The sequence below is a fragment of the Vipera ursinii genome (assembly GCF_947247035.1).
Source record: "Vipera ursinii genome assembly, chromosome: 12".
In the NCBI taxonomy this organism is placed as follows: domain Eukaryota; kingdom Metazoa; phylum Chordata; class Lepidosauria; order Squamata; family Viperidae; genus Vipera; species Vipera ursinii.
In genome coordinates, this window is record NC_139525.1 from 16,526,431 (window position 1) to 16,538,396 (window position 11,966).

The 11,966-nt window shown below is 46.7% G+C and overlaps 1 protein-coding gene across 1 annotated transcript; it reads right to left on the bottom strand.

Moving 5' to 3' along the window:
* Nucleotides 1-4,613: 4,613 nt before the first annotated feature.
* Nucleotides 4,614-11,736, bottom strand: NEXMIF (neurite extension and migration factor; the record flags this gene model as incomplete). Its single annotated transcript, XM_083371868.1, has 2 exons — nucleotides 4,614-8,980; nucleotides 11,661-11,736. 2 exons carry the CDS (start codon nucleotides 11,734-11,736, stop codon nucleotides 4,614-4,616), a joined length of 4,443 nt encoding a protein of 1,480 aa, XP_083227994.1.
* Nucleotides 11,737-11,966: the final 230 nt, after the last annotated feature.

Sequence of the window (11,966 nt, forward strand, 5' to 3'; positions counted from 1 at the left end):
GAAAAAAACACAGATTTAGATAGACAGAGAAAGCTGAAGTCAAATTTATTTTATGGATACATTTACCAAATAAATGTATTTAGCTTATCAGCTAGGGATGCAACAGGCACAAGACATTCCAAATTGAAAGTACTACTGAAAAACTGCAGATGCTTTTAGCTGATAATTCGGGATTTGGACCTCATCTTTTTAGAGGATTCTATATGGACCTAAGGTAGTTCCCACTTGGAAATGGGCAGGGCTTCAAGGAAATGGCAGGGGTTGGACTAGAAGACCTCCAAGGTCCCATCCAGCCTTATAATTCTATGCTTCTGCCCCCTGCTTATTTTCTATTTGCATGGAACTTCCACACGGGGGGGGGCAATGGACCACCAACCCACCTATTTTACAATGGTTTGATCTGTGGCAAACGTGGGCCCCCGGGTGTTTTGGTTTGGCCTTCCTTGCACTGACATTCCACTGTGTTTCTTATCAGCAGGACCATGATCATCGAAAACACTTTCTAAAGGACACGTGTAGATGCCAATTGTGCTGTGGACTACAATTGTACGATCTTGACCTCTCCCTGGGCTATTGAATGATTGCCCGTGTTCTCGACGTGGCATATTTTAGCTCAGTTCCATCTTTGCAGGCTACATATTTCGAGCCCTCCTGCCGTAGAGCAGTGTTTTTCAGCATCTGTAAGCTATGCAGACTGCCGGCTGGGGAACTCTGGGAGCTGAAATCCACACAGCTTGAAGGTGATGAAGTTGAGAAACCCTGCCCTGGATGTCCGACAGTTTAGCCCCTGACTCAGTCCAGGACTGGTGAGACTGGTGGGTGTAAGGGGGGGAGGGATGAGCTCTGGCTCTTGACAGGAATTCCCTGCCCGCTTTGATGATACTGAGCGAGTGGCGAGTGGGCCCATGGGTTCAGGATGCTGGTTTAGGTATTTGCAGCAGAGAATGACCTACACCTAGCCAAGGAAGAAAACTCACTGACTGGGGAGGTGTTTGAAAAGTAAAAGAAATCCCACCTTGGCATCCAAAGTAGAACGCTATGGTGTGCCACAAGGCTAGGCAATTACATGCGTGCAGTAGTGTCTGGTGCCTCACCCTTCTTTATTCCCAAAAAATTTCCCGGTCCATTGTTCTACAAGGAGCACAGGTTTCTTTGGTGAAAAAAAGAGGAAGGTCCTATTAACAAGGATGGCGGTCTTCACCAGAAAAAGATGGCTGTCATGGAGTATTGTCTGTATTCCCAGGAGGAAGTCCAGAGGAGCAAGAGACAGTGAAGGGGGTAAATATGTCTCCTCCCTAAGAATTCCCAGAGTGTATGTTTGATGGGGCAAGTGGTCTGCTTTAGTGTGGCAAGATTCTGTCTATAGGTGAGGGACAATTTAAAAAAAAAACCTTCTTAGAAGGATCACAGTGTTGTCTGTGTTGGTTTTTGAAGCTTGACAATGGCCAGGGATCCTGCCTCTAATCCCTGCAGTGGTGAAACATCCTCATTAGGCTGGTGACCCCCAGGCGAGAGTCCTTCCAAAGGCCGGCCCATGTGTGCTGGACTGGCCTTCTCTGTTCATCCTTATGGAATGAGAGCTTTCCTCTTCCAGTTCCCCAGGACAGTGTGGACCGAGACACAGAATCAACAAGTAGAAGCTGAGTCCATCTTATCTCGACAAATCAACCAGCGTGCAACCTAAATGCCTTGGATGTCAACCCACCCTACTCCTGGGCTATGGAGGGTGATGATTTAGGGTTAGGGGAATGGAAGTCTAACCCAATCAGAGGGCAACAGGCATGCATGCAGTATTGTTTCCAGAGATACAGGCATTACAAATACTACTTCTTTTAAGTAAACAAAGAGGGGGACTGGACAAATCTACTGAACCCACCATCTATCAGAGTATTCCTGTAGGCGGTATGGCTTTCTCTTATCTTACATTGTCTAGCATATTTTTAGGCATCTGCTTTCTCTCCTTTTACTGAAATGGGAGGGGGATACAGTCCAACAGCTCAGAACCGAAACCCTTAATCCTGAAAGAAAAGCAAAGTGGACCGGATGTTGCTGCAATCACTCCATCAATTGCTCACCAGTCTTTTTCCTAAGACTGTTTTTCAGTGCATCAATTCACTCCCTTCTGCTCACAAGAAGGGCCCCCCCCATCAAGTTTCACCATAGATCGAGAGCAAAATCACAGGCTCAGGTACGCATAGAAAATAAACATTAAGACATTTTTTTTTCCTTCGAGGGAGATCTGGGGCTGGGAACAAGGGTTCAAAATAAGATCTTTGGGGAATGGTATTTCCTTAAGTAGCCAGCACTTATTCCTCTCAGAGGTGTGTTTGTGTGTAGGGGGAAACACCCCATTTTTAACATTCTGAATCTGGATCCCAACCGGATGCAATCATAAGGTGGTCAGTTTTGTTTGGCGTGTGTAAATCCGCCTCCATAAGGGGGTGGTGGTGACGGTGTTTAAAATGCCAAGATGGCAGCCATGATGGCTGGACTGAAGCCCCCACAGGGTTTGTGGTTGCATATGGTGGCAACTACCATCTTGACTCTTTTGTTGCCCCCTCGGGACCCTCTTCCCTCACCCCATCTGCGCCCCTCTGGATGTGTGGACTACAGCCCCCAGCATTCCCGGACATTCACATTTAGGGATGATGGGAAGCTGATTCCACATATCCTGGAAGGTGAGAGGGCTGACATTACATCTGGAATTGCATTAACAATTACATTTGACTCTTTTTTTTTACAAACCTTCAAATAATATTGTCATTGCAAAGGTTAAAACATTTAGAAAACATCATATTTCTGAGTCAGCAAATTTTTCCTGCGACAAGGAGCATAAAAATGGTTACAAAAAAGCTCAAAATGAAATATCAATATAGTGTCTATGAAATGCATCGCTCTTTTTTTTTCAGACGGCTTTTTTTTCTCGAAAATTCCCAGGTTTGTATTACAAAATATAGAAAACGGATACAAAGTGCCAACCATTCAGCTTTTGAAATTATTTCCCGTCTGGAAGCTTGGCTCGAAACAAAACAGGTGATAGAAAAAACAGCTGCTCTTAAAACCGCCAAATGCAACCACTTGAATTTCCAGTAGCGTTACTTTGAGTTATCAATATTATAATTATTTGTTTTACTACCTTGGTAGGTCTTGGCGTGTAAGATTGAGGGTGTCTTGGCATATATATATATATATATATATATATATATATATATATATGTATGTATGTATATGAGAGGGCCCAGCTATGCCTATTTTTTGTTTTAAAGCCTCCCCCCCTTTCTCCCCACCTCTTTAAAAGTTGCAAGCCCCAGAGAAACATCCATTCAATGAGGTAAGTCAATTTGGCACAAAGAACTCAGGTAGGTCCGTAAAACATTCAGCACCTCGGGAGCAGAGATCCTCACCCTTGCGGTGGCGGTGGCTGTCTAAAGAGAGAGTTGGCCAACTGTGTCATCGGAATGTTCCTCGTCAATCAGAAAAGGGGGAAAGAAAAAAAGAAAGAAAAAGCACCCCCAAACGTTCACAACCCAGAAGAGATGTAAAAATATGTACAGTACAACACTTGGCGTTTGGCACAATTTGCAGGGTTGAGAGTGCAGCAATTATCGTACAAGAAGAAGAGGGCTTTGGGAAAAGAAGGGGGGACGAGATTGGCCCCCAAGACTTCAGACTTTCCATTTCAGCACTTTAGACACTTGGACGTAGGACAAGGCATTGCAATTTTCTCTCTCCTTTTGAGCAAAAGAAAGACGTGGGGTAAACAAAGGGCAATAAAAACGGGGGAGGGGGGAGGGGGGGAGTTGGGGAACAAGGAAACTTCCAACTTCTTCCTAGAAAAAGGCAGCAGCTCTTCTCCAAATACAGGTAAAACCCCAAATGCTGTTTCTGCCTTAAGAAGAATGTAGTCTGTGTCCCTGCAGAAAAACCAGAGATTTGATATGCCATCTTAAGTCGGTGGAATCGTATAATAGCGGGGAGCGTTTGAAAGAAGGAGCTCTTAGGGCATAGGGATAAAGATAGCGACAGGGCTAAAAAAGACATGTAATCATCTCCTGGCACTCAACTAGGGATGAAACTCTGACTTCTGCAAATGTAAAAAGACCCTTTAAAAATCTCAGCTTGGGGAAACACGTCTCTTTTTTTTTTCTCTGTGTTTTTTTTTTTTTTTACAAAAAGTCTCCCTCTCCTCCTTCTTCCCCCGGAAATCTTTCCCCTCCCCTTCCTCTCTTTTCCAAGCCATTAAAAAAAAGAGCAGAGAATTAACCTCTTAAAGAATAAATAAAGGAATTCAAATCAGAAAAAGCCAAACAGCAAGAAAAAATAAAGGAACAGCTTTGTTAGTTGGTTGTTCAAACCCCGACCCCCCCCCCAACCCCCCGCCCCCCCCAGCCAAGCCAGGAAAAAAAGTCATTCTTTTGAAGCAGCTTGCAAGAAATAAGTGTTTTCATGCACGTTGAGAACGAAACCAAGAACGACGACGACAACAGAAAAAAGACCTGTAAAAGGGAAATGTATCTTTCATGCAATTCTGGTTTCCCAAGTAGGAAAAATATGAGCAGGGCTTAGGAGGGAGCAAGGAAGTTAGGGTGCATTCCAGCCAACTCGGTGTGGTATTACCTCAGTTTTTCAAAGGAAACTACTGTGGTTGGGTCTTTGGGGCCCTGTTCTCTCTCTGCCCGCTTGACTTTGCAGTTCTCGTCGCGCAGGGACTTCGACGTGGATTTGTGTCGGTAGAGCTTTTTATGGGTAGGTTCATTTTTGGCTAAAGTGCTCAGGTTACTATAGCTTTTATCAAAAAAAGGGGAATGAATGTCTGTGGCGTAGCCGGTGGATGAGCCGGAGCGTCCCGGGTCGCACGGAGCAGCTCGGCTGCCGGTTTTACTCAAGCCCTTGTTCCCCGATTTGTGATTGCGTCCCGCACCCGAAGAACTGCCGTTGACCTTCTTCTTGGATTCGGGAGATGTGCCAGCCAGGATCTTAAGAGTTTTCAGTTTCAGGCTGTTTGATTCGGGGGATCGGAAGAGATCAGAGACGTCGTTGTGGCCCACAGGCCCCCACAAGGGCTCGATGGAGGCCATCATAAATCTCTGAACATCTGCCATGCCAGATGCAATGTTTGACAAAATGTTGGATGGCTCCTCGAATTCTCTTTGATCATCGTCAAGAAGGCTGTTGGCACTTCCTATGCTGGTTTCGGACCAGCCACCGCTACTGTCCTTCCCCAGCGGCCATTCCCTGGACAGACCGTTGGCCTTCCCTATCCGGAGGGCATTCGGGCTGCCCTGCTGTCTGGAATCGACCAGCATTTTTGCCGAGGAGTTTGAACTGTTCAAGAGACCGGCTACTCTACCGCCCAGGGCAATGGTCTTTTCTCCATTAACCCCTGCTCCGTTTTTCCCTTTCCTTGAAGTTTTGGGAGACTGCCTGGAATTTCTGCTGGGGGCCTTTTCGGAGCCTTTGTTGGCTTTGGGGGATTTTTTCCGAACGTTTTTCTGGGTTGGGTTTTGGTTGGCACCCAAATTTTTAATACATGAACTTCTCCTCTTGCATTTTGTCGCTTTGCTATTGGTGCTAACTTGGGCAGATGGCTCATTAAAAGTTGACAAGGATGGGCTTTTTTCGAGGAGGCTGACAGAATCCTCATCAGTGAACATATGGAACTGAAACTGATGGTTATTTAAAGCGAATCCATTATCCGCCTGGTCTGGAGCCTGCAGGACACCACAGCTCCAGCTGACCTTCTCGGGGTTGCTTAACCCCACTTGGCTGCTCTCCGGGAAACACTTCACATTCCCCAGGGTTTTAGTTTCTGGCCCGGCGATCTGTGGGGAAAGGCTGGGGGTATCTGGAGGAGACATTTCCGAAAGCGAGGACTGGCGGAACTTGTCGGGGGTGAAGTTAGAAATATCTAGAAGATCGGTGGACTCCTTCAAGGGCGTTATTTCATCGATGCTCTGCTGAATCACCAGCTTGGGGCTGCAGTGGGCCAAGAAGTCATCGGCAATTTCGTCATCTCCGTCCTTCTCGCAAGACTTTAAACTCAAGGAGCTGTAATTGCTGGAGGCGCCGGAAAGGGAGCCGACCGAATCGAAGCTCACCAGTCTCCCGTCATCGGTGCTGAGTGTGCCCCGCTGGAAGGGGAAATTCCCCTCTCGGCTGTTGAAGGGACAAGACTGGTAGGAGTCATCCGACTGCAGCTGCTGGCCCTCCAGGAGGAATTTTTTTTGGTATAATACTTTGCTGTTGCTCAGCTGGACCTGGCTGTACCCTGAGGCTGGCAGGTCATCCGAGCCTGCACAGTTACCAAACTCTACAGCTGAAAGCAGGGCGGCGTCCGGCAGCTGCCCAGCAAAGCCCTGACTGCTCGGGCTGCTTGGCTTGCCAGCTGGCCAACCACGTTGGAAGTTGCTGGGCTCAATCTCGAGAGGACTCGGGGACTGCTGTAACTCCGATTCGGATGGTGGGGACAAAATGCAGCTCTGGGCAGGCTGCAGGACACAGAAGGCCTTCTCTGCTTGGACGAGGCTGGGGAGAGTCTCCTGCTGCTGCTGCTGCTGCTGCTCTGAGGGGGCAGGACTGAAGTACGCAATGCTGTTGCTGTGGGCCAAGTCAGAGGCATCCAATAATGTCTGCAGGTACCCGCCAGGGATGAGGGGCACGCTGGCCGCCAGATTAGCAGATGTGGCTGGCTTGTTTGAAGTGCAGGTGGCGGGTAGGAAGGAAAGGGCATTTTTTGCCAGTTTGTCCTCCTGGCTCTCTGAAAGAGGAGTGCCATCTGCAGCACAAGGCGTGCTTTCATCCTTTGACCCCGGGGCGGACTCTGGATTCTCCAAGGCTGCCGAAACCTCAGCCAGACCGGTGGCAGCTTTGAGTCGCTTGCATTTCAACCGAGCCTCGCTTTTGAATTTGATCCTGCGCAAGACTTTTCTCTCGGGCCCTTTGAATTCCCTCTCCCGGGCTTTGCCTGGAGGGAGGGCCAGGCCGGCAATGTCGCTCAGATGGATGCCATTGACGCAGCTGGGGGCTGCGATGGCCATGGCCTGGATTCCCTTTGGGCCTCCTTCCTCGTCTCCGATCCTACAACAGAACTGCTTGGATTCTGACGAGAAAGAGCCGCCCTTCCCCACCGGCTGCTCGATGGCCTTAATCCTTTGGATACGGTGCCGGTGGGCTATCTTGCCCTTGCGCTTGCGTGGATGGGACAGGAAGGCCACCTCGGAGCCGTTGAGATAGAAACTCTGCTTGTGATAGAGGGCAGATTTGAGAAAGTTGAGCCGGATCTGCCACCTCTCCTGCCAAAACGACTTCAGGGGGGCCAACTTGGCATATTTGCTCAACAATTCCTCGCTCAAGGTCACCGTCATCTCACTGGGGTCAACTTTGCCAAGCTTGACCAACATGTGCTTCTCCCCTTTGAACCGGTTGATGATGATATACTTGATGATGACGGGGGGCTCCTTGCGAGAAACTTTCCGCCTCTTCTTCGGACACCAGTCATCGTCATCTTCTTCCTTGGGACCATCTGGGATCCACTCCTTCTTGTCCACAATCTTCTCACTTTCAATGGAATCCACATCGTAAAGGTAGTCTTCGCTATATCGCACTTTCCTTTTTGCTCGCAGGCCGTAATTCTGTTGGATGAAGGAACTGGAGTGGTCCCGGGGAAGGTACTTGTTGCAGTCCTTCAGGTCCTGAAGCACATCGAAAGAGGATTCGGTGCAAGTGCTGTCATCGCTGAACTCCCCCGAGTCCTCCGTGGCGTTCACCAGTTCCAAGAAGTGGTTTCTTTTCGGACTGATGTACTGTACAAGTTCTGTACTGGTGCAAGATTTGTTTAAGGCAACTTTCTCACTTTCACCTCCCTCTTCTTCTTCCTCCTCTTCTTCCTCCTCTTCCTCCTCCTCCTCCTGATGTCCATCCCCCTCCTCTTCCCCCCAGATGATGCTCTCCTCAGATTTGAACTGGGAAGGATCAGTTGCCCCTCGGGGTCCCCTCTTCAAAGCAGTCCTACCATCCCTTTTTGGACACCCACTAAACACACTGGGGAAGAAGTTAAACTGGGTGTCCTCTTGCAGGCCACCCGTTTTCTCCTTCACACTGTCCTGGAAGGATTCGTAACGAATCTTTAAAGAGCAGACGTCGCTTCCCAAGGTCGAATCGTCGTCATCGAACATGTAGTTATCCACATCCTCCTCGGAAAACAGATTTACAGAAAGCTCATTTTTGGAGCAAAGGTCAAGGAGCTCGATTTTGCTTTCACTAATGAAAGATTCAAAATAACCCCATTCCTGGTTGGGATTTGTTAGTAAAGGTTCCTCCACGTTGCACTTGTCCAAAAGTAATCCATCGTAATAATTTTTCTGAGTTGGATCCTCCGAGTCACTGTCGGATTTCTCGGCCTCCCGTTTGTCGGCCGCTCTCGATTTATGCACGGGGAAGCTGAGAAGCTGGTCAGAAAGGAGCTGGTCCCCGTATCGCATGGTCTCTCCCGTACTCATGCAGTGAATCCCAATGTCGGAGACTGAACAGGTGTCGTAATCCCTATTTATGTCGCCCACTTTTAGACTGATCCCGGGTTCTGGATCCAGGCTGTCCTTCGACTCAATAAAGCACCCCAGGCAGGTCCGACTCGGCTGCATCAAACAGTCGCCGGTGAAAGCGGACATGCTTCCGGGCTCCATCATGGTGAAGGGGGCCTTCTCACAGTCTCCCGGCAGGGACCAGGCGCTCATGCCCTTCGTGACACACGAGGTGAGGGAAATGGCATGGACGGAGGAGGAGTCATCGGAAATGTGATCGGGGATATCAGCCAGTCTCAGGGGGGAAGGAGGGCTCAGCCAACAGGTCTTCTTGGAAGTCAGGGGCGGCTGGGATCGGCTCTCTTTTTGAGCTGCCCCTGCAGACGTCACGGCCGGGAAAGGAACCGCAGCATCCGCTGCCGCACGGAGGGGTTTGTCGTCACCATCTAGATTGCTCGATTCTGAAAGAATTGCCAAAAGAGAGAGAGAGGATTAGTAAGAACGCTGTTCTGGACCTTCCCATTTTCGATGGAAGACGAAGCCACAGAGGAAGGCAACAGAATGAATTAATTTGATTGACTTGATGCATTATTAAATCCACACACACTTTTTAAAAAAAATAATCCTCACAAATTCTGAGCCAGCGGTTATAAAAAGTATTACTGCTTCCTGTTTCTTGTTTACCTTTCTGAGATAGTTTGAATTAATATTCTCATGTCAATTTGAGCTCAGATGAGGTCACTATACAGAGAAAATTTTAATAACAACAATTCTATTGCTTTCGAATTTAATTTCCACATACACGAATATTATTATTATTAGCCCCTAATGCATGTTGATCAGGCTCTGCAGAAAAAGTTGAAGAGGCCAAAAAAGTTTACATTTTTTGTAAAAGCTAAGGCACTTCTAATTAATTTTTTTGTTACTCAGTTTACGGTGCTCATTATCAGACTTTGTCAAAACGGCACAGAGAGTTTGATCTGAAAATGTACAATGATATTTGAAGGGTTGTAGATTGGGAAACTCTGTTTTTATATAGATAAATTATATTTTTATAACCATAAATGAAATATAATCCAATGACTAATGGGGTGTGTGTCAAAAAATCAAATGAAATGGTTTGTGAACGGATATAATAAAGCAGGATCCAATTTGGGTCAGTCCCCGGGACCAGAAGTTTAGTCTTCCAAGCTTTCAGACTTCTTCTGGAGCCCATCCTCAGGAAACTTCACTTTACCGCAGGGGTCCCCAACCCCCAGTCCGTGGACAGGTACCAGGCCATGGCATGCCAGCAACCAGTCCACACAAACAAACAAAGCCCCAACCACGAGATGCAGGCAGCACACAAAACCACGCACCCTCCGGTCTGCAGAAAAACCTCTCTCCATGGAACCGGTCCCTGGTGCCCAAAAGGTTGGGGACCTCTGCTCTTCTGGAATGTGTGCTTTGGGCTATTCTATGTAGTATTTATGTGGTGCCTGTTGTGTGTGGGCTTTAAGTTGTTGATTGGAGTGTTGTTAAGCTGGTTATTAAGTTGTTGGCTGCCATGCCCTTACCTCCTAAGTATTTGATAAGCTGGTGATAAATCAGCACTCCCACTGACTGACAAGGGGCCTCTTTCCCAGGCTTCAATCACTCCCCTTTCTGTTTTTGTACCTGCTCGTCCAACAATCTTAGTAGCAGCAAAATTGAATGTATGTCCTTGTTCGTTGCAGTGTGAGGCTACCAGTGAGCTTGGCCCCTCATCAGTCAACAGGAGTGTTGATTTACCACTCTGGTCCCAGTGACGATCCAGATTGGATCCTGCAACATTATCCTCGGACACATATATTCACCTTCATTCGTGATGTACAATGAAGGGGCAGGTTTTGTGCAGTCATGGACAACATCTTGACTATTTTCACTGTCCTTCCCTTGTACCTCCAGCAGCACTCATCACTCCTAAGCTGGCTTGGAGGGGAAGGGTAAAGCTATCCAAAAATAAATATTTTCCTTTTGAAATCAGTGCTGTTTTGGAGGAAATGGAAGATACCAATCAAGCTAGCGAGTGAAGGCACATCAGCAAGAAAAGTGAGGAAAATTCACTACAAGCTCTCTTCCTTGAGCCCAGGTTAATCCCACCAAATTACTGGCCTCAGCTAAAGAACATAAAAGGAAATAAATCTGAGAGGGTGATTAAAGTTTCCTATTATGGTAACAAGGTTGGCCAACCTATCCAGAAAGTACAAATCACATGCTTTTCATAAAGTAGCCAATTAGGAATAGGAATATACGAATAGGAAAATTCTGTATTGGCCAAGTGTGACTGGTGGCACAAGGAATTTGCCTTCAATTGCTTTGCATTTATGTTATTTCCAGTTATGAAAATGTAAATATAAGGGACAATCTTCAAATCTTTATGGAGCCTATTAAGCTGCCATTACTAAGAGGAAGTCTTGAGGAAGGGAAAAGATATCCCTCCATTGTAATATGGGGAAAATAATATTCACCTCCGGGACTACCTTAGTCATCTCCTAACAAGTATCCCTGCTGCAATTTTAGATGATGACTATCATCATTGTCATTTTTTATCTCACAAAATTGTAAAATCTTACATCAGTATTTCTCAACCTTGGTATTATTGAATGTGAGGATTTCAGCTCCCAGAATTCCCCAGCCAGCCTGCTTTAAGACTGGTGGACTTTAACTCATCATGCTGGCTGGGGAATTCTGGGAGTTGAAGTTTATTCATCTTAAAGTCTCCAAGGCTGAGAAACACGGTCTTACATGATTTCAGTTCTGACGTGTGAGTTTGAATTTGTCACTGGAATTGCACAGGATTTGGATAATTTTGCAAGTTTCTGGCTGCTGTAAAAATATATCATTTTTTTTTTTACTAATTTGGGACTTCTGATGAAGTCAGTTAGGATGCTGGTGTTTGCCATTGCCAAATTATGTTGGAAGTGTTGCAGGATGGCAGAAGGCGTGTGAAGAATTTTGGATTCTCAGAAATATTAAATCAATTAAAAAAAGAAACTTCCTAATTGTTATCCCACCCAACAATCTTTGGAAATGGCAGGAAAACCCCATTTAGGGTAGATCTTTGAGCAAAGAACGCAGAGGTGGTAACGGCAGATCCGTTGCTATAATTAGATCCCTTACCATCCTCTTTCACCCCATTAATCAAGATTGTTTCTTGGTCTTCCGAGGCACATTCCTTATCTTGTTGGTTGTCCATCAAGTTCTTCACTCCATGCTCTGCTCAGCTGGACACTCTGCACATTTGTAAAAACATAATTGCAGACATTAGAATCCCTCAAATTAAATGACAGTCCTGTGTGGGAAAGGAAATACACAGTTCAGGCAGAGCAGAGAAACAAAAAAGGACCACAACTGGCCAGTCTTGACATGGACTGGATCTTCTCATCAGGTCAAAAGCAAAGAGCACTTCCACAGTACAAAGAACCT